The sequence below is a fragment of the Erinaceus europaeus genome, chromosome 17 (genome assembly GCF_950295315.1).
Source record: "Erinaceus europaeus chromosome 17, mEriEur2.1, whole genome shotgun sequence".
Classification (NCBI taxonomy): domain Eukaryota; kingdom Metazoa; phylum Chordata; class Mammalia; order Eulipotyphla; family Erinaceidae; genus Erinaceus; species Erinaceus europaeus.
The window spans coordinates 28229959-28251271 of record NC_080178.1 but is presented as its reverse complement, the minus strand read 5'-3'; the positions used below and the strand labels follow the sequence as shown (position 1 = coordinate 28251271).

General features: G+C 42.1%; 1 protein-coding gene across 3 annotated transcripts in view; it reads left to right on the top strand.

Moving 5' to 3' along the window:
• The window catches only part of KIAA1549L (KIAA1549 like), a 414360-nt gene that overhangs the window by 352124 nt on the left and 40923 nt on the right, over positions 1-21313 (top strand). For all 3 annotated transcript variants that reach the window (XM_060176625.1, XM_060176624.1, XM_060176622.1), the window contains exons 15-16: positions 356-573; positions 6424-6553. In XM_060176625.1, the coding sequence (XP_060032608.1) occupies positions 356-573; positions 6424-6553 (348 nt within the window). The remainder of the gene's footprint in view (positions 1-355; positions 574-6423; positions 6554-21313) is intronic.

Genomic DNA, 21313 nt, shown 5'->3' with positions numbered 1-21313 from the left:
TGTCAAATACACAGCCTGTATATTAAAAAGACTCAGTCTGTGTTTTAAGAACTTCGAGACATACAATTAATTTCCCCCTCTCATATTAACTAGTGATTTATATGACTACACTTTACTAGGAGTGTACATGAATACCATTCCCACCACCAAAAGACTGTGTCCCATCCCACCCACCCACCCCCACCGGCCCAGGAAGCCGCATGTCTACCCCTCACCACAGGGTTTTTACTTTGGTGCCCTATTATGTCAGCCTTTGAGGAAAGCCTCTCACCTGTTGGCCAGCTGAGCTGGATCAGGTGTGGGCCTGAGACCATTTCTCTCTTCTTTCTTTCTCTCTCTCTCAATCCATCCCCAGGTGAACAAAGCCCTGAAGCAGAAGTCGGACATTGAGCATTATCGGAACAAGCTGCGCCTCAAAGCCAAAAGGAAGGGATATTACGATTTTCCCCCAGTGGAGACAAACAAGGCTCAAACGGAGAGAAAAAAGATGTACGACAAACCCCAAAAGGAAATGGAGCATGTTTTGGATCCAGACCCTGAACTGTGTGCCCCATTCACTGAGTCTAAAAGCAGGTGTGGTCTCTGAATCTCTGAAGGTCTGGGGGAAGGAGGGTGGAGAGTGCCCTGAGCAACACTGTACTGGTCCCTTCATCTGTTCCTGGAGACTGTCATCTTTGCAGGCTGCTGATCCACACCCTGCTGGTCTGTGCCAGCAGGTAGTCCATAATGAGTCTGGAAGAGAATAAAATTGAGGCCATTAGAAAAATGCCTGGGCAAACAACCGCAATTGTCCTTTAGTTTAATGATGTTTTCAAGCCAGTAGCTGTTTCCAAGCTGGGTGGAGATAGAATTATCACCTACCTGATTATGCAGTGTCCAGATCAAGGGACATTGTATTTTCCAATTATTTTAGGGGCTAGCTTGTATAAGAAAAGTAAATTGTGTGCTTCACCTTTTCATTCAGTTTCGTTCAGTATTTATCAGATAGCTTCCCAGAGCTCTGTTCTGAGTTTATCTCTTTAGCCCATAGATTTGCTCATTTGCTGGACATTTACTGCCACCTACTATGTATTAGGCAAGATGCTGAATATTATCGTAGTCATGAACACTTTTTCTCATTCATTAATCCATTCATCCAGCTCATTCAGCATTTCATAGTAGAGAAGATATTTCAGTTGTTGCACTTATGGAGTCTAAGGTCTGAGAGAAGAAAAGTGAAACCATGCCAAAAGTTTATAACTTACAGGTGTGATGAGTATTGGAAGTGTAAGGTGCCACAACAGTATGAAAAGCAGACCTGACACAGGGAAGAAGTGCTGGGCCTAGAGGTCTGAACTGGCATCCTTCCAAGCTTGTCACTATTTAAGCAGAGTTACCTCAATTACTGGGGGAAGAGGTATAGGTTAGCAAGGCTAACTATGCCTGCCTTTTTTTTTTTTTTTTTTTTTGCTTCTTTTACTTGGAGCACTTCCTCAGGAGGTGTGTGTGTGTGTGTGTGTGTGTTGAGACTCTCTCTTTCAAGTACATACACTCCTTGGTGACAGTTCCTTGGCCTAAGCCTTCTGGCTCTGATCAGCCCTATTGTCTTGGAAGGTTCACCCTCTATAGACTCAGTGGGAGAGGATAATTCCTGGCCCGAATTGCTATTTGATAATTTTTTTTAATGATTATGACTGGTAAATTAGCTCACCTGGGAAGATGCCAGCTTTGCCATGCAGGTGACCTAGATTCGAGCCCCCATCATATCACATGGGGGCACTGATGCATTAGAGGGACCTTTGGCACTATAGTGTCTGTGTCCCTCTCATTCTTTCTGTCTGAAAATGTTGACCTAGAGTAGTCTAGCCCCAGCCAATATATGTATATGTATATGTATATGTATATTTATATGTATATTTATATGTATATATATGATGCAAGGTGAAGCTAAATCTTATGAATGAAATCCATATCCTTTTTCTTTCAATAAAGAGAAGAGGGAATTCTAAATTAGAGCTTAATTTGCCATGCTTCTAACTAACTGGTCTTGGCGGTATAACAAGTCATTGATCTGCAATCACACTGTGACAGATATCACAATGTATGTGTAACTGTGTTGATAACAGGAGAAAAAAAGAGAAGAATAGATATGGGTTTTTATGAGTGAGTGGGGCTTCTTTAGTTTTTACTTTGCATTTGGAACCTTTTTGCTTCAGCAGTTTTTTGGAGACTGGGCCAAGGAGTTTTTTGCTTTGTTTTGTTTTATTTTTCTGGTTTTCCTGCTGATACTTAGAAAATGAATCAAATATTATGTGCAAATAAGGAGAATTTATCTTGGGAATTATTTGAGAAATAAATACAATTTTCAGTTAAGATTTTTTTAATAAGATGAACAAAACTTTGATTCCTAGCAAAAGTTCAGGCCAGATTCTTTTTAAAAATTACTAGTTTTTAAAACTATTTATCCAGGATAGACCAGATTTTTTTTTTTTGCTAGGACGGAAATTGAGGGGGGGAGGGATGGGGGTAGATAACATAAAAGTTATGCAAAGAGACTCTTATGTTTGAGGCCCCAAAGCCCCAGGTTCAATCCACCATAAGAGCTGAACAGTACTGAGAAAGAGAGAGAGAGAGAGAATTGAGAGAGAGATCTGCATCATTGCTTCACTACTTGTGAAGCCTCCCAGGTGGGGGGTGGTGGAAAATGAGGACTGGGGGCTTGAACTCAGGTCCTTGAGTATAGTAGCATGTGTGCTCAACCAGGTGACCCACTGTCCATCCCCAACCAGATTCTTAGAGCTCTTTGATATTCCACTGATGTTGTGAGCATGTGGTTATTTCTCAGTTAAGGTCTGTTGAAAAAAATTATGCAGTAAGGGCTGGTCAGTGGTGTACCAGGTAGAGTTATTCAGAGAAAGAGAGACAGAGAGAGGGAGAGACAGGGGACCAGGTAGTGGCACACCGGGTTGAGTGCACATGTTACAATGCTCAAGAACCCAGATTTGAGCCCACCTGCAGGGAGAAAGTTGCGAGTGGTGAAGCAGGGCTGCAGGTGTCTCTCTGTCTCTCTCCCTCTCTACCTTACCCTTCCCTCTTGATTTCTGGCTGTCTCTATCCAATAAATAAATAAAGATAATAACAAAACTTAGAAGAGAGAAGCCAGAATCACTAGAGCTTCCTCTGGTTTCATGGTCCCTCCTCCATGGTGCTGAGATTTGGGCTGGGCCTTGAACCTGGCAAGATATTTGCCCTACTTGACTGAATTTCTTTGCAGGCCCCCAGTTTTTTTCTAAGTAGATCCTTATACACCAGGAGCACATGGGTGATTAGGTCAGTTGAGATCCTTGGTAACAAGTTCCTTATATTGTGTACCTAGCCTTTGATGGAAAGGGTGGTTTGAGTGCACTCTAGTGTCTTAAGTTCTCATTTACATTCATGGGTCTTGAAAGGGCTTACCCAGTCTTGTTACTGTATCTGCAATACTTCTGAAATAGCCTACTTAAATGTCAGTTGATAATCCTAGTATTTACTCCTCCAAAACTCTTATTAGTAAATCTCTTCTAAATGGGCTAATTGCCAATCTCAAGACAGTTTTGTAAAGTCTGCTTTTTACACACACAGAAAAAAGATTTGTAATTAGGTAAAGGATAAAAATTCTTTGGGGTCTGCCCTAAAGTGTGAATCACTCGGAACAGATCCTGTTTCTCAAGGTTGCTTTTCATTCCTAAAGGAAGCCTCTAATTGTAGGTAACAATGGAGCTTGGTTTATAATATTAGGCTTAAGCTCTGATACTAGTCAAGATTCTTTTGGTTGCAAATAATGCAAATCCAGCACCAAGAATAAAAAGAGAATTTATCATTGAACATTCTTAAAAGGTCAAGACTTCAGGCATGGCTAGACCTAAGCAGTATACAACAATGTCTCTCACATTTATCTTACTGTCTCTTTGTTCTTTGCTGGCTCCTTTTCAGGACAGCTTCTTCTTCTAGCATTTGCCCTTCTTCCATAGCCAGTCAACAGCATCAGGTTGAGCCTGATGTAAAGTTTCAAGACCTTCTTTGAATCTGGAGAGGAGGCAGTCGTTGACTATGTGGGTCATTGTCTGTAGCTGCAGGGGCAGTTCGGGTCGTCTCTGGCTCCCTGTAGCAGCATACTGGCTGCCACCTACTCCAGGTTTATCTTCTTAGAAACCTCACTGCCAAGATAATGCTCCTTTTCCCTGATTACCTTGGTCAAAGCACTGAAATAAAACTCTGTCATATGAGATCAACCACTGTTGTTTACACTATGATCAGATTTTGTTGTCATGGGCATCTGTTGATGCTATGATTGTCTAGCCTGAGTTACATGCCTGCCCTTGGAAGAAGAGTAAGTTGTAAAGGACATAATAGTGCAGAGCAAGCAGAGACCACACGTGCTCTTTAAATAGGTGTGAGCTCCTTATCATGAAGAATTAAGTCTAATAGTGTCTACTTTGTTCCCTAGATTAATCACTAAGTACACTTACTACCTTGGGAGTTCTAATAATGTCTGTTCTAGACTGGGCAATGGATGATACCAAGCTGTGTCTAAATGGATGTCAGACCATGGAAAAGTGTGCATACCCACAGGAATCCCTGCTTAGTGTCTCAGAATAAACAGTGTCGCCTCTTTACCTTTATCCCATGAATAACATAGAATCTTAGAAATGAGATAAAATAAGTAATATTTGGGGATTTCTCTGAAGAATTTTGAAATGCAGTCTTATTTTTCAGAGAGAACTTATTGTTGGATGAAAGGGAATAGTCAGTGATTTTTTTTTGTTTGTTTTCGATTCTTTTTATTATTATTTAATAATTGGGTGATGTACTTCCTAGCAAAGCCACAGAACCTAGATATAGACCAGAGCCCATGAGCACATGTATCCGTAAGTTAGGGGAAAATATATACCTTAAAGCAAAGGTGCACAACAGTCTGCAGTCACTCAATAAGTGCAGGAAGCAAGTAAAAAGACCTAAAAAAAAAAAAAAAGACACCATCGAGTCAGTAATTTGTGTCCCACCTCTGTAACTCTGCGGGATTACATGAATATCACCTCTCCCATTGGACCTTACTTCCTACTCATAAGAGTTGTCTCTTATGGAAAAACAAAAGTACAGCCATATTCCTTCTACCTTTGCCATTTTTTCCCCCTTTTCTTACCAGAGCACTGCTCAGCTCTGGTTTATGGTGGTGTGGGGGACTGATTGATCTTGGCACTTTGGAGCCTTAGGCCAGAGTCTCTTTGCATAAGCATTATGCTATCTACCCCCCTCCCCAATACCACCACCATTGCCACTTTTTCCCCCTTCCTGTAATACAAGTGAGACAAAACAATGGTGACAAAGGTAAGCTTTTTCCTGGGGGGTGCTGAGTGGAGAATCTGAACATGCCACACCTGGGCTTGAAACGCTGAGTCTAGATTGGTGTGAGACTGACCCTATTTAAGCATCTCCTGAAATGTTACCTTTCCACAGAGGCCTTCCAACACCGTCCTATCTGAGATTGTCTCCTCATCCTAGTCTTCCTTTGTCACATGTTATTTTTTCTGTATAGTGCTATCACTCTGAAATCATCATGTGAATTGTTTCTCTCCCTCATTAGAATGTAAGCTCCCAGACAGCAGGGCCATGTAATCAAATCTTCTTCCTCCTTCTCAGTACCTGGCACATAGTAGGCACTCAGTAACTAGTTGGGTGGGTGGGCGGCTGAATGGATGGATGAGTGGATGGATAGATGGACAGGTGAGTTCTAATTTATCACTCAGTTAATGCCCCCTTATCCCAGAAGGGAATCCACTGTGATGAAGGTAAAAAGGAGGAAAGAAAGAAAGAAAGAAAGAAAGAAAGAAAGAAAGAAAGAAAGGAAAGAAGGAAGAAAGGAAGGAAGGAAGGAAGGAAGGAAGGAAGGAAGGAAGGAAGGAAAGAAGGAAATATATCATCATTTCACTGTTAAACAATCCATTAGCTACAAGGTTTATTGACACATCAAGGCCCCCTGTGCATGAAATCAGAAAGATTAAAAGACATAAGAAGCTGCTGAGTCAACAAAGTCAACAAAAGCAAACTTGTTCTGGAATGTTAGCTCAAGAGTCCTCAAGGGTCAAGGGAGAACCCCTGGCCTTGCCAACAGAAGCATTTTAGATAAGGTTGCAATGCTGTGATTGATTATTGTTATCTAGTTTCCATATGAAAGAGCATTTACAATTCAACCAAAAGGTAGCAGCATTTGGAAAAAAAAAAATGAAACAAAACTCTGAAATCCATTCTTGTGATGGCCCCAATAGCTGAGGACCAAATAACACCAATTCTGGGATTTGTGAAGCAAATCCAAACCCTTCATTGGCTGCTGGTAGTTTGGATCAGTGGAGAATTCCATCTGTCAGGGCATTTGCTGCATCATAACAGTGGTTGAATTTTCTTCAGGCAACAGATGAAGAACTCTGTCTACCGAAGCCGGCAGTCTCTGAATAGCCCAAGTCCAGGGGAAACAGAGATGGACCTTCTGGTAACTCGGGAGCGGCCCCGGCGTGGAATCAGGAACAGCGGATACGATGTAAGTCTTGGCTTCCCTATGACAGCAAAGGGTTCAGAACATCTCATAATGTTGCAGTTTACTGTTTACTTGTGGATTTTTTAAATGCACTAAAATGGTTTCTGTTTCACGATTCCTCACTACTTACCTATTTTGGAAAGTAAAAATACTTGGAATGAGTCAGAGTACCAAGTTACTGCTAAAGGCATCTCAGTTTCTAAATTCAACCATTCTATAGATAGCACATTATCGACCTTAAACTCAATGGTGGGTCTCTTCTGTATGTTTTTGTTTGTTTTGCTTTTTGTCCTGAGAAACTCAGTAGGAAACCTACTGGTGGGTTAGCATCACATTCTTTTGCACACAGGCTTCTTTCAATCCATAGCAGTGTTGAGAAGTTGGGTTTGTTCCTGATTTCATAACTCCTCAATATGCCATGGAAACAATGAGATGTCCAACAGAGCCAGTTGGTGATTTCATATGACGAAACACATGCTTCTGTGCAGTGATGCAGCCAAACTGCTAGCATTTTTCTAATTCCACCAGACACCCTCAGATGGTAAGGTGCAGCAAGGTGCCTGTTATCAACTCATTTTCATCCTGTTACATGTCCCAGGCAGCTCACAGAAACATCACTATCCCTGCTATATTCAATAATGCTTCACTATGGCCTAGAATTTCAGATGGTCATAAATATTTGCTTAGCTTTTGTGGAAAGTGTTCCCATTCCCCTAAAATGTCCCTCTAGTCATGAATAAAATTTTTGTTACTTTTGGAGTTATGGTTCCAATAAAGATGTTTAGGTAAACGTGAGTTATAATTTAAGAAGTTTTAATTTGAAAAAAATAACACTTAATTTCTTAAATATATCATGCTGATTTGAAGGTAAGAATGTTTTACCCCCTCAGGATGAGTCACTGTCATTTTTTTTTTCATAAAAATAGTTTGATCGTTTAGTCTTATAAAATTCCAGATATATTAGGCAAGTATTTTAATTTTTCCTCTAGGTTAAATTAATCTATGTTAAATTTTTTGCTTCATAAAAATGTTTCTTATACCAAATTCATTCAGCAATTTGATCATCCATCTGTGGTTAAAATCTGACATTTGAGGTTTCCAATTATTCTCTCCCTGCTAAGAATGTTCTTCAGTACTTGTAACTTGGGCAACGTTTTCTTCTCAATCACATGAGTTATGATAAGATTCTTACCTTATTTGAGATTGGTATTCATTGGTTTCTTATAAGATTCTGGACAGGGCTATTTTTATAGTTTCAAGAAATAGGCCGGAAATTTTCCCTTTTAGTCTCAAAAAGAGAACATTGCACTGTGACTTAACTTGCAGTACACAGCACTTTCGCAATCTCCTATTAGTAACTATCTAGAACAGGAGAGGTGATTTTTAAAAGGACTTTGCTCATTCTTCATAAATGTTCAAATACTCCCAATTATAGATTACTTTAGGAAAGGCCAACTTCATGCTAACAAGTTTTTTTTTTTCTCTCCAGTACTGTTGATTGGCCTTTCCAGCCCAATTATAATTCTCTCAGGGGTGGGGGTGGGGGACAGGGAGGAGAGAGGGAGGCAGGCCAAAGTAGCGTTCTACCTACCATCCTCGGAGCTCCTTTGGTGCTATCTGTAGTGTTCCCATATGGTCCAGGGGAGCAGCAGCAGGGCTCCATGTGTGGTAAGGCATGTTCTTTACCAGTTGAGACATTTTCCTGGCCCTTTAATTATCTTAAAGTATACATTTCTTTCAGAAGTATATGTGACAAATGTAAAGCAAATGTTTCCTTAAGAGAAAATCATCCTCTAGGGGAGAAAAATTTAAAGAACTTAGACTATTGACTCTAAGAGTGAAATTACTTCCTGTTTCCTCCTGTGCCTTTTATTCTAATCATGTGAAAACATCATTCACTGATGGTTCACTGTAGGCCAGATTCTATTCTAATTTTTCTATGTGTGTTATATTGAATTGAAGCCAGTTAAATAGATACTCTCATTATAGAGAGGAACTTGGGGTACTGGCAGTGGCATACCTTGTTGTTTTTTATGTTGTTTTCGCCGGGCTGGCTTCACGGGTGGGTAACAGACGAACAGGGACTCATGGTTGAGCTGTAGGCAGTATCTCTTTATTCATGCAGGACGCAGCACAATCTAAGACGAGCTAAGCTAAACTCAAGGTAAAGTACTGTAAAACTCACAATGCTGTCTTTATATATACTTCCCAAGTAGGGTGGAAACAGGATGTGACATAGAGAGGGTGGAGAGAAAAGTGACTGGTGAAAATCAGAGTGTGACAAGGAGGGGGCGGAGCAGGCGAGAATCCTATCACTGAACCACCAATGCCCTGGAGGGAGTGCTTTATGTAAATGTAAAGTGATTTATGTAAATAGACCAAAGCTTTGAATGGGATTAAATCTATCCCTATATAGGCATATGGTTAAGCAGAAGCCAGGGGGAGCTGGCATACTATCCAACAATACCTGTTAGAGCACACACATTACCACATGAAAGGACTTGAGTTTAAGTTCCCCCCACTTCCCCACTGGAAGTTTCACAAGTGGCAAAACAATGCTGCAGGTGTCTCTCCTCTATACCTCTCTATCTCCTCCTTCCCACTCAAATTCTCTGTCTCTATCAAATATGCATAAACAAAATAATAAAAATGATAAATAGAGATGAACTTAAGTTACAGAGAAGTAACATAATGTGTTTGCCTGCCTCAGAACCCATGTCCTCAACCACTGTGCAATATGGCTTCCCTATACATGTGTCAGACTGTACATCTGTCTTTACACAGCACAATGTATGTGCTGCATTTCTGCTCTCTTGAAGAGGTTAGATGCCAGGTCTCACAAGAGTTCTTCTATGAAGAAATCACACAAGCAAAAACTGGACCAGTGGATAAAGTAGAAAAGAAGAGAGTCATGGTTTGAAAACAACACGTTGATTTTCCTGAACTCTTCATTTTCTAAAAATGCCAAGGAACTCCTAGTAAAAGAATATATGAGCCCAACAGTGACCCAGTCCTTCAGCTGGAAACATGTCATTCTTTCCACTGGGCCTGGGAAACTTGAATCTAGACCAAAATATCCAGCCATTTCTGCCAGTTTAGGGAACCCATACGGAACTGCTCTTTGACATGGGAGAAGCAAAAAACATTGAGATACTGATTTAACTGTCAGTTTTTTCAGAAGTCAACAGCTTTCAACTACCAAAGGAAAAGCCTGTGCATAAAAATAATAAAAATAAAGTAAAATAAGCAAACAAGCACATGCTTCATAGGCAAATATTAGTCTTGGAACTGATGGTAGCCTGAACTTTTCGTTTATTTTTTTTTCCATAGGGGTGTTAGGACCTGCCAAACAGGTCTTTTCACTCTAAAATGTTTAGCAATCAGTGTGGTTTTTCAGCAATAGTTCTCAACCTCTTGGTAAGCCTACAAACTGAGGGATGAAACACATCCCTGGCAATAGTCCTGGCTCACTTCGGTAGTAATTTTCCAGGAGGAGGCTTCTTTTTCTAAAAGAATGCATGATTTTAGAAAGATGTCACAAACTGATCACCCCTTGAAAACCAAAACATATCATTAAACTAACTTTGGCATTGGAATTAATTCCTCCCAGTGCATAAAGAGGGTATAAAAAAATGCCAGCCTAATATTTAAAAACAAAAATATACTTCTACTTCAAAGTATTTTTAAGATGCTGTTTTTCAAATGAAAGTCATATATGAAGAATAGCAAAACTATGAGGAAAAGAAGAAAAATGCCCAGCTATGAATTCTCCAGCAGAGTGAAGAGCCAAATGATTTTTTTTCTTTATCTCTCACTTGATTAACCCTTCTCTGTGAATGATGAATCAGCCTTTGCTTCCGATAGTCTGGTGATAACCAAATCTTCCCTCAGAAATAAAAATGCACCTCCTCTGGGATCAGCTATGTGTCTTGGCTTTGACAGGGACTCTGACATCGATTTTTTTTTTTAATTTCAACTTTGGATATGAATGCTAACCCCCTCCCCCCAATACTTCCTGAGATACTTCCCTTCGCTTTCTCTCCAGCACCTTGTCAAGGTGCCACACGCTGCATATTGTCAGAGATCACTAGGGGCAGACTGACAGGCTCAGACCCTAAAATGTGCTCACTGGGCTGGAAAAGATAACTGAAGGGGTTCCATCCATCTATGAGTGCCTCTCAGAAGAGGTGATGTTGAAGATGCCGCTGGAGCAGTCACAGTCCTCAGCTGTCATTCCAGAGGTAGTCTTTGGGGAAAGGTTTTGAAATGCTAGCAGAAGCCAGGATACTGGCTTCAGAAGTATCTGCAGAAGCAGAGATACTGAAAACAACAACAGAGACCTATGAGATGACTTCAAAAGAAATAATATACGCATTATTGGAAGAAAGAGAGGGAGGGGAAGAAAGCATTCTTCAGGACAGAATAGCTGAGAACTTCTCTAGTCTAGACAACATCAAAGACATAAAGGTACAAGAAGCCCAGAGGGTCCCAAACAGAATATGTTTACAATGGCAACATACATGTAAATTTACAGAAAGAGCTACTGTATCAAGCACGATTCAACTATAGCAAAAACATCAAGCTGTTTTAAATAGAACGCAACAAAGACCATAAGGAAATAGATGCTTACAGACTCGTCAGAGAGCTAGAGGAATATGCCCTGAGAGATTTCAACTACAGGAAGGACTCTATGTGTCCCCAGCAGGAAGATGGGAAGGGTTTGACTTCATTCCCTTGGTCCCTGTGCACAAAAGTATATCTAATCAACAGAGCCTGGGTCTCATTCCCGGCCGGCACCTCATACACAGGAAGTGTGTGCTGCTGTCCACGTTGCCAGGAGATTACTGACCCACCATCCTCACTCACTGCAGACATTAGGTGGGAGCAGGACAATATTTGAGAAGCAGTTGGAAGAACTAGTGGAGAAAAGGAAAGCAAAGAGGGTAGTGGAAATACTGCTCAGAGCTCAGTTCTCTACAGCCTGGCAGAAGCCTAGGTACTTTGTCTTGTATGTCACAGGGTGTTTATCTTCTGACTGGCAGTGCAGCTAGTGCCCTTTGTTCCAGGGGAGTAATGGCTACTGGAAAGAAGCCAGGGAACCCAGACAGCTGTTTTGATGGGTTCCTTTTGCAGAGGAATGAAATTTGATCTGGAAAGACCCTGGTTGCCTGGATGAGTTTAGAGCAAGTCTGAAGCCTTATAAATTCTGTTATTCATGAGAGTCTCTTCTTCTGGGGGATTGATGGTTTACAGTCAACAGTAAAATACAGTAGTTTGTACATGTGTAACATTTCTCAGTTTTCTACATAGCAATTCAGCCCCTACTAGGTCCTCCTCTGCCATCATGTTCCAGGACCTGAACCCTCCCCACCACCCCAGAGTCCTTTTTTTTTTTCTTTATTGGGGGATTAATGGTTTAAAGTCAACAGTGAAATACAATAGTTTGTACACGCATAACATTTCTCAGTTTTCCACATAACAATTCAACCCCCACTAGGTCCTCCTCTGCCATTGTGTTCCAGGACATGAACCCTAGAGTCTTTTACTCTGGTGCAATACACCAAATACAGTCCAAGTTCTGTTTTGTGTTTCCCCTTCTGATCAACTTTTTCAACTTCTGTTTATGAGTGAGGTCATCCCATATTCATCCTTCTCTTTCTGATTTACCTCACTTAACATGATTCCTTCAAGCTCCATTCAAGATGAGGTGAAGAAGGTGAATTCACCAATTTTAATACCCGACTAGTATTCCATTGTGTATATATACCACAACTTGCTCAGCCACTCGTCTGTTGTTGGACACCTGGGTTGCTTCCAGTTTTTGGCTATTACAATTGTGCTGCTATAACATAGGTATACATAGATCTTTTGGGATGGGTTTTTTTGATTCCTTGGGCTATATTCCCAGGAGAGGAATTGCAGGGTCATGAGATTCACTTCTACCCACTTGCTCCCTACCTTGGTTTGGAGATTTTTCTCCTTCCTTCACTTCAGAAGCAGCCAGCTTGCCTCTCCCTCCCCATCTCTCCCCTTTCCTCTACTCACTATGTGCTCTAATATTGACCCCCTTACCAGTCACCATTTTCCCTTGGTATCTGCCCTAAGTCAGACTTAACTTATGTCTCTCTTCTCAGCCTTTAATTTCTGTCTGCTGCCTCTGCCAGCTGCTTTAAGTTATTAATAACCTGACTTGAGTTTGTTATCTTAGTTTCTTCTGTGTTCTATTTTAACAGCAATGTGTTTTTATTGTGAACATTTTTATTAGTGATTTAATAATGGTTTACAAGATTATAGGGGTACTGTATTCATCACCAAAGTTATGGCCTGCTCCCCAACAATAACCACCACAGTTCACACAGTGTCTTAGAGACAGTTTGCAAATTCATGTGTTTCAATTCTCTATATTCCACATAGGAATGAAATAATCCTATAGTTGTCATTTACCTGCCTGTGTACTTAGGTAAACAAAATCACCTCAAGTATCATCCATTTTGTCTTAAAGGACACAATATCATCTTTTTAATGACAGTGTAGTATTCCATTGAATATATGTCCCATAACTTCTTTACCGAGTTATCTGTTGCTGGGCATTTAGGTTGTTTCCATTCCTTGTCTATTGTGAATAATGCAACTATAGACATAGGGATGCATATGTCACTTTGAATTACTGTTTTCATGTTCTTTGGATACTTTTCATCCTGAGGAATGGGGTGTTGATAATGGGAAATCAGGCTCCCTGGGAAAGCCCAAGGCAAAAAGTTTGAGGCATCTGAAGATAAAGGAGCTTTTTAGTGTAGCTTGGCTCTCCCCAATCTGGTGGCTGCCCAGAAAGATGCTTGTTAACTAGAAAAGATAGAGGCCACTTAACAAGCAGGATTGGAAGGTAGATTCCTGTTGGCAGGTGTGGGAGGGGGCAAGCCAAGTATCAAGATGGCCTAGTGACCTCACTCAGAGCTGGGCCTCCTCCCTTGTAGGCAGCTTCCCAGTAATCAGGAGACATAAAGAAGTTTCCCTTCTGTGACTATTCAAGTGTCATCTGCCTCTCTGATTCCCGGTGTCATGAACCTTGCCTAGTTCTATCTTTTTTTGTTGCTGTTTTTTGCAACTTTTTTTTCCCATCAGGGATATGATTGGGGTTCTATGCCTGCACAATGCTACCATCCCTGGTGGTCTTTATTTATTCTTAATAAAAGGTGAGAGAGAGAGAGAGAGAGAGAGAGAGAGAGAGAGGAGAAGGAGAAGAAGAGGAGGAGGATTAGGAGAGCAGGAGGGGGAGGAGAGATACCTGCAGCACTGCTCCACCACTCATGGAGCCCCCCCCCGCCCCCTGCAAGCCCGGGTCCTTGTGCATAATAGCATATGTTTCTTGCCTCTTTTATTGCTATCCTTGGTACCACCTACCTTCTGTTCTCCTGGATTCTGACACCTCAGCTTCTTGATCTGGAGTAGCCACATGCTGCCCACAGACCAGGATCTCCTGCATGCACTTGGCATGAACATCTGTAGGAGAAGGGAAGGAGGACTGAGCAGAGTTCAGAGTTGGGGCATAGGACAGATACCACAAGTCCTCCACTGACCCCATGTGAAGTTCTGTAGCTCACACAGGCCTACAGAGTTCTCCCAGGGTTTGCATCTACTGACAATGACCAGTCACAGAGTATCCTTGAGTGAAGCGGCAATCTTTAGTCAAGGTGAGTTCCCAGTGAGACTTGGCATTGCCAATTTCCACCAACATCCAAGAAGAGCAAGGGCACATCTCAATTGGCAGCTGAGGACTGGCAGCTGGCGATGTGCCCAGCAGCTGGAAGTACATCCTGTGGTTCTGAGCAGCACAGCTTAGTGCTCACAGCCCACGAACTCCTTTCACTTCTCCTTGGCCTACCAGTCAGCTCCAAGTTCCTACAAGAGCCAGAGGTCAGCAGGGAAAAAATTAGAAGCACCCAAATGGGCAGCACCTTTTCTTTTCTTTTCTTTTCTTTTCTTTTCTTTTCTTTTCTTTTTTTTTACCAGAACACTGTTCAGCTCTGGCTTATGGAGGTGCAGGGGATTGAACCTGGGACTTTGGAGCCTTAGGCATGAGAGTCTCTTTGTATAACCATTATGCTATCTACCCCCCCTTCTTCTTTTTTAATCTTTATTTAGTGGATAGAGACAGTCAGAAATTGAGAGGGAAGGGGGTGAGAGACATCTGCAGAACTGCTTTACCACTTGTGAAGCTTTCCCCCTGCAGGTGGGGACCGGGGTCTCGAACCTGGGTCCTTGTGCACTGTAACATGTGCACTCAACCAGGTGCGCCACCACCTGACCCTTGTTCTTCTTCTTTTTTTTTTTTTTAAGATTTTATGTTATTTATTTACTCATGAAAGAGATAGGATAGAAGGAGAATCTGAGGATCAGCGGCTGGGCAGTGGCGCACCGTTTTGTGCCCCTACCACGATCCACAAGGACCAGGATCAAACCCCTCCCCCCATCCTCCACCTGTAGGGAGTATACTTCAGAGCAGTGAAGCAGGTCTACAGGTGTCTTTCTCTCTCCTTCTCTCTCTCCCTCCACCCCTGAATTTCTCTCTGTACTGTCAAGTAAAAAATAGAAAGGAGGGGGCTGGACAATAGTGCACCGGGTTAAGTGCACATAGTGCGAAGAGCAAGGACCCACCCAAGGATATCAGTTCAAGCCTCCTATTCCCCACCTGCAGGGGGGTCACTTCACAAATGGTAAAGCAGGTCTGCAGGTGTCTAACTTTCTCTCCCCCTCTGTCTTCCCCTCCTCTCTCCATTTCTCTATGTCCTATCCACCAACAATAACAATAGAAAAAAGATGGCTTCCAGAAGCAGGAGCAGTGGATTTGTAGTGCAGGCACAAAGCCTCAGTAATAACCCTGGAGGCAACAAAAAAATAAATAGAAAGGAAAGAAAAATGGTGAAAATGACTGACAAGGAGCAGTGGATTCATCGTGTAGGCACCAAGCCCCAGTGACAACCTTGGTGGCAAAACAAAAACAAAAAACAGAGGATCACTCTGGTATATGTGTTGCCAGGGGTTTAACTTAGGACCTCAGGTTTGAGAAGCCAGTGCTTTATCAAGTGCACCCTTTCCTGGACTATATGTTTTTCCTTTTATTTCCTCCAGCAAACATTTACTGAGTGCGGTGGAACCATTGCCTCCCATGTAACTTGGCAACATTTAACAATACAGGCCCTGAGAGGGGAGACATGATTTGAATATTGCAAAAAAAATAATCTCTTTTGTAGATATTCTCTTCATGCTGTACATTATAAACTGTGTATTTTTATTATAGAGTAATTTTCTAATTACTTTATAAGATTGTGTGCACAGGCCACATATTGCTGTGCTAGAGAGACTAAGGGATTTTCAAAGGTTTTCCTATACATGAACTTTACCTTTTCTGTTAGCATCTACACTTTTCCCCTAGACTACCTGTGTAAGGTTCTATAGAGAAGACAAAGTATAATGAACTCTAATGCCTCCCTCAAGGTGCTGCTACAGACTACTGGAGGAGACAGGTAGAGACAGTCACAAAGGCTATGGCAGAGAACTTGGATAAGTGGAAAGAGATTCATCCCATCTTCATTACTCACCACTGCTAAAGCCTCCAAATCTACCAGAGGAATCCCAAAGCACACCCACTTGTTTAAAGTACTTAAATAGTGGGGCTGGGTGGTGGCACACCCAGTTGAGTTCACACATTACCATGCACAAGGACCCAGGTTCAAAGTCCCAGGCTCCACCTTCAGTGGGGCAGGAAGCTTCACAAGCAGTGAAGCAGTGTTGCAGGTGCCTCTCTTTATGTCTCCTTTATCTCCCCCTCCCCTCTCAGTTTCTGTCTGTCCTATCAAGAAAAGAGAGAGAGAGAAGAGAGGAGAGGAGAGAGAGAGGGAGAGGGAGAGGGAGAGGCAGAGGCAGAGGCAGAGGCAGAGGGAGAAAAGAGAAAGGAGAAAGGAGAAAGGAGAAGAAAAGAAATCTATTCAGTAACCCCCTGGCTTTGGGAATACAATTCAAACAGGAACCATCTGGCTCAGGCCAAGGTGTGTCCTTCTAGCTGCTGCTCTCCTCTCCTTAATCCAGCCTTGGCTCTGACACTGCACACTCTTCCCAAACCTGTCCTATGGCTTTACAACTCTGTCTTCACATATGCCCATCCCTTGGCTTAGAACATCCCTTCCCACCTGCTTCAGACTGGCCAAGGCTTCTCAGCCTGAGCACTATTGACATTTGGGGCTGAATGATTCTCCATACGGAGGAGGACTGTGCTGTGTGTGCACTGCGTGACATTTAGCTGTACCCCAGGCCTCTCTGCCTCACAGCTGTAGCAACCAAAAATGTCTCCCAGACATTGCCAAAATGTTCCCTGTGGGCAAATCCACCACTGAGCCAGGCAGTGCTTTCCAAACTCAGTTTGGGAAAGGCTCTCTCAAAGCCTTTTCCATGAACACTTGTCCATGGGTCTGATTTCAAAGCCTTCCCTTTGTTTACAAGTAGCAGCCACGATTCACCCCCAAAGCCTTTGCTCCCCACCTTCCATCTGTAGGTTCACTGGTGTTATTACTCCAACCGACTGACTCCTCAAGGACAGGACTCATGTTTTATTCATCCTGGAAACCTCAGCACTTGGAAAAGGAACCATCATGCAGTAGATGCTGTGTCTCTGTTTGTTGAATGAATGAACAAGTGTGCCAATCACAAGAGGTGACTTCTGAGCTGAGTCTTGAAAATATGAGGCTGATTTATAACTCCAAGCCACAAAAGCATTTGGTTTGACTGGCTGATCAAAACTATCGACACTGGGGGGCAGGTGGTGGCACACCCAGTTAAGCATACATATTGCAGTGCACAAGGACACAGGTTCAAGCCACTGGTCCCCACCTGCAAGGAGAAGCCTCACAAGTGGTGAGGCAGGGCTGCAGGAGTCCCTTTGTCTCTCTCCACCTCCAGTCTCAATTTCTCTCTGTCTCTATCCAATAACAAAATAAATAAATTTAAAACATTTTAAAAGAAAAGAATTGTTTAAAAAAAAACTATAGACGCTGTTAGAGACTGAGACTAAATGGTGATTATCATTTGCAGGCTCTGCCTAAAATAACAGAAAACCCAATCCAACTCAAACTATCTTAAGTCATTATGAGAATATATTAGGTGCTGTCAGTCCAGGTGGGGGATGGTTGGGGCTCCAGTTCTGTTTCTCAGGCTTCATCTCTGCTAGGAAATAGTGCAGCAGCCTCAGATGTCACATTTACATATTTTATTGATCAGTGCAAATGAGAATGTCTCTTTGCCCAGCAGAGTTTATGGGTTTTACTCTAACTGGGCATCATAGATCAAGTGCTCACCCCTGTATTAATCATGGGGGGAGGGAGCCTCTACAGTGATTTATTTAGCCAGTCAGACCTTACCAATGGATCTTTTAAGGAGCCAAACCAACACAATCCTCCAGATCACTCTTCCCTCCTGTTTCAGACTCCATAAAGGTAAAAGGCCAGCATGGTGATGAGTTAAGTGACCACTACTCCCAGTGGGCCAGTGGGCTTGGCTACAGTTGTGCTTTGGAGGCAGACAAAATAACAATGAGGGCTTTTGTGAGTCTCTCTTGTGTTTTCAGGCACTGAAAGAAGGCAGATTTGAGGTAGCGATAGGGAGATCCTGTTCTGTTAGGGAGCAACGTCATTGTCGATTATCAGAACTGCACTTTTCAGTGTCCTTACAGCCTGCAATGTCAGCTCAGCTAAGAAAGGGGGCAGTGGGGGTGGGGGGTGGGAAAACAGAAAAGCAAAATAGCTTCCTAAGAGAGAAAGTTATTCTTGTGTATTTACTCTCACGTTGATTCCTTTTGAAAGTTATTTTCAGTTCATTGATGTTAGTTCATACATTGTTCTCAGCTTTCACAAGTAGTACTTTGTAAAGATAATTCCTGATCTTTGGAACTAGGCTGTACTAAATTTCCAGCTCACCTGCTTACTACCTGCAGGAGTTTTGACTAGTTACTCCACCTATCTGCCCCCCCTTTCTTCTGTCTATAAAATGGACATACTATTGATACTTGTCTATCGAATTGTTGTAAAAATCAATTAAGTTAGTTCAGGTACATAGAAAATACAAAGTGGGGTCTGGGTGATGGCACACCAAGTTGAGTGCACACATCACCATGTTCAAAGACCTAGGTTCAAGCCCCAGTCCCCATCTGCAGAGACAAAACTTCATAAGTGCTAAAGCAGTGCTACAGGTATCTCTCTTTCTCTCCATTCCCTTTTGATTTCTGTCTGTCTTTATCCCATAAATGAATTAATAAAATAAATAAAATATTTTAAAAGAAAATATACAGTGAACAACACACAGTTGTTGGAATAGATTCCATGAAGGAGAGAATATGATATTCTTTTTATTTTCTATTATCCTTTTTAGCTAGAGACAGAGAGGTAGACAGGCAAAGAGAAAGAGAGAGTGAAAGAGACCTTCAGTGTAGTGGTAGCTGGATCTCACATATGACAAAGCAGTGCACTATACCAGCGAGCTATTTCATCAGTCTCCTCCTCCCCCTTACCTTCCTCCTCCTTCTCCTTTTCTTCTTCCATCTCCTCCTCCTCTCCCTTCCTTCCTTCCTCCCTCCCTCCCTTCCTTCCTTCCTTCCTTCCTTCCTTCCTTCCTTCCTTCCTTCCTCCCTCTTCCTTCTTCTCTAATTCTTACACTTTAGATAGCTCAGGTCTCCTGTGAGTTTTGTGTCACACTGTGCTCTTATGATTTATAGTAAGATGTCCCCATCCTGATGATGAGACACGGAGGGAGACAGTCTTATAGAAGCTGACCCATCACTTGTGGGACCTTACATTATCCCCAGGTAGTATCAGAATTGACGTGAATTATTGGACACCCAGCCGATGGCCAAGAAATTAGTAAGTTTCGAGGGAAAGCTCACACATTGGTCACCAGAATTATACATATAAATAAATAAATAAATAAATAAATACCTGTGAAATTTGCTGCTGAGTTATGATCTACCATAGGAATCCATAATCTTGGGCCAACATAGCTCACTTTGATAAGGCGCTGCTTTGCCAGCTTGCTACCTAGGTTCAAATCTGGCTCCCACTACACTGAAGGCAACTTTGCTGCTATGGCTTCTTCCCATCCATATCTCTCTCTGCCTCTCTCCCTGCTTTCCTCTCTGAAAAGGGCAGCCTAAAGTAACGAAGCCCTGAAGATGACCAAAAAATAAAAATAATAAAAAAGAAAGACTACAAAACCTTAAACGTGCAAATCCTCTAACTCAGTAAGTCTACTTCTAGGTGTTTACAGCAGGGTAAAGCCATTGCTGTATGCACAGTTTTAATCACAGGGATATTTATTTCAGCTTTGTTCCTATAGTAAGAAGTTGGGAAACCACCTAAAAGAGCAAGTTAGTAACTATTGGTTAAAGACTGTATTAACAGAATGCTATGGAACCACATATATGTATAAAGGTAAACATTATATAAAATAACCCTGCTTTATGAGAGCTTGTTTGGAGGTTCTAGCAGGGGAGCACAGCTACCCTTGACCGCAGCTTCAGGAGGGATGCACATGGAGCGGTGAGGGAGGAAGGCGACACCCACCTAGCCAGCCAGATCAGCCGAATCAACCCTGGCGATCAGTGGGGTGACGGATGTCGCAGCAAGATCTTCCTCACACCCACAAAATAACTTTGCTTCTTAAGAACATACATAGATGGATTTGTATTTTGTTTATGAAATCATGACCCAGATGAATCAGTCTGAGAAAATATCTATCAACACAAGTAATTTAAAAATGTGTCTACTTGAGACCCACTGGTGGCACACCTGGTTGAGTGCATATGTTACAAGTTACAATGCACACGGACCCAGATTCGAGCCCCCAGTCCCCACTTGAAGGGGGGAAGCTTTACGAATGGTGAAGCAGGGTTACAGGTGTCTCTCTGGCTCTCTGGCTCATTCCCTCTCTATCCCCCCCTTCCCTCTCGATTTCTGCCCCTATCCAATACATAAATAAAGATAATTTTTTTAAATGTGTCTACTCAGGGCCAGACACCCAGTTAAGCACACAGTACTATGTAGAAGGTCTTTTGCAAGGACCCAGTTTCAAGCCTGCACACCCCACCTGCAGCTGAGACACTTCTCAAGCAGTGAAGCAGGGCTGCAGGTGTCTGTATTTCTCTCTCTTTCTATTTACCCCACCCCTCTCAATTTCTCTCTGTCCTATCAAACAAAAGGGAAGAATAAATAAATGAATAAATAAATAAATAAATAAATAAATAAATGGAAAAAATGGCCACCAGTGGATTTGTAGTGCTAGCACCAAGCCCCTGGAAGCAAAAAAAAAAAAAAAGAAAAAGGAAAAAAAAAGTGTCTACTTTTATACGATCATGTATAGAGAAGCTATTATGTTATACTCAGTAAATTTGTTTTAAATTCCCTAATTCCTCTCCCATTTACATGCCATAACTGCTGTTGAATCTTAAAAGATTATACTTAGGGAGTCAGGCAGTAGTGTAGCGGGTTAAGCACACGTGACACAAAGCACAAGACTGGAATAAGGATCCTGGTTCAAGCCCCCAGCTCTCCACCTGCAGGGAGGTCACTTCACAAGGGATGAGGCAGGTCTGCAGGTGCCTATCTTTCTCTCCCCCTCTCTGTCTTCCCCATCTCTCTCCATTTGTCTGTCTTATCTAACAACGACATCAATAACAACAACAACAATAACCACAACAACAATAATAGAACAACAAGGGCAATA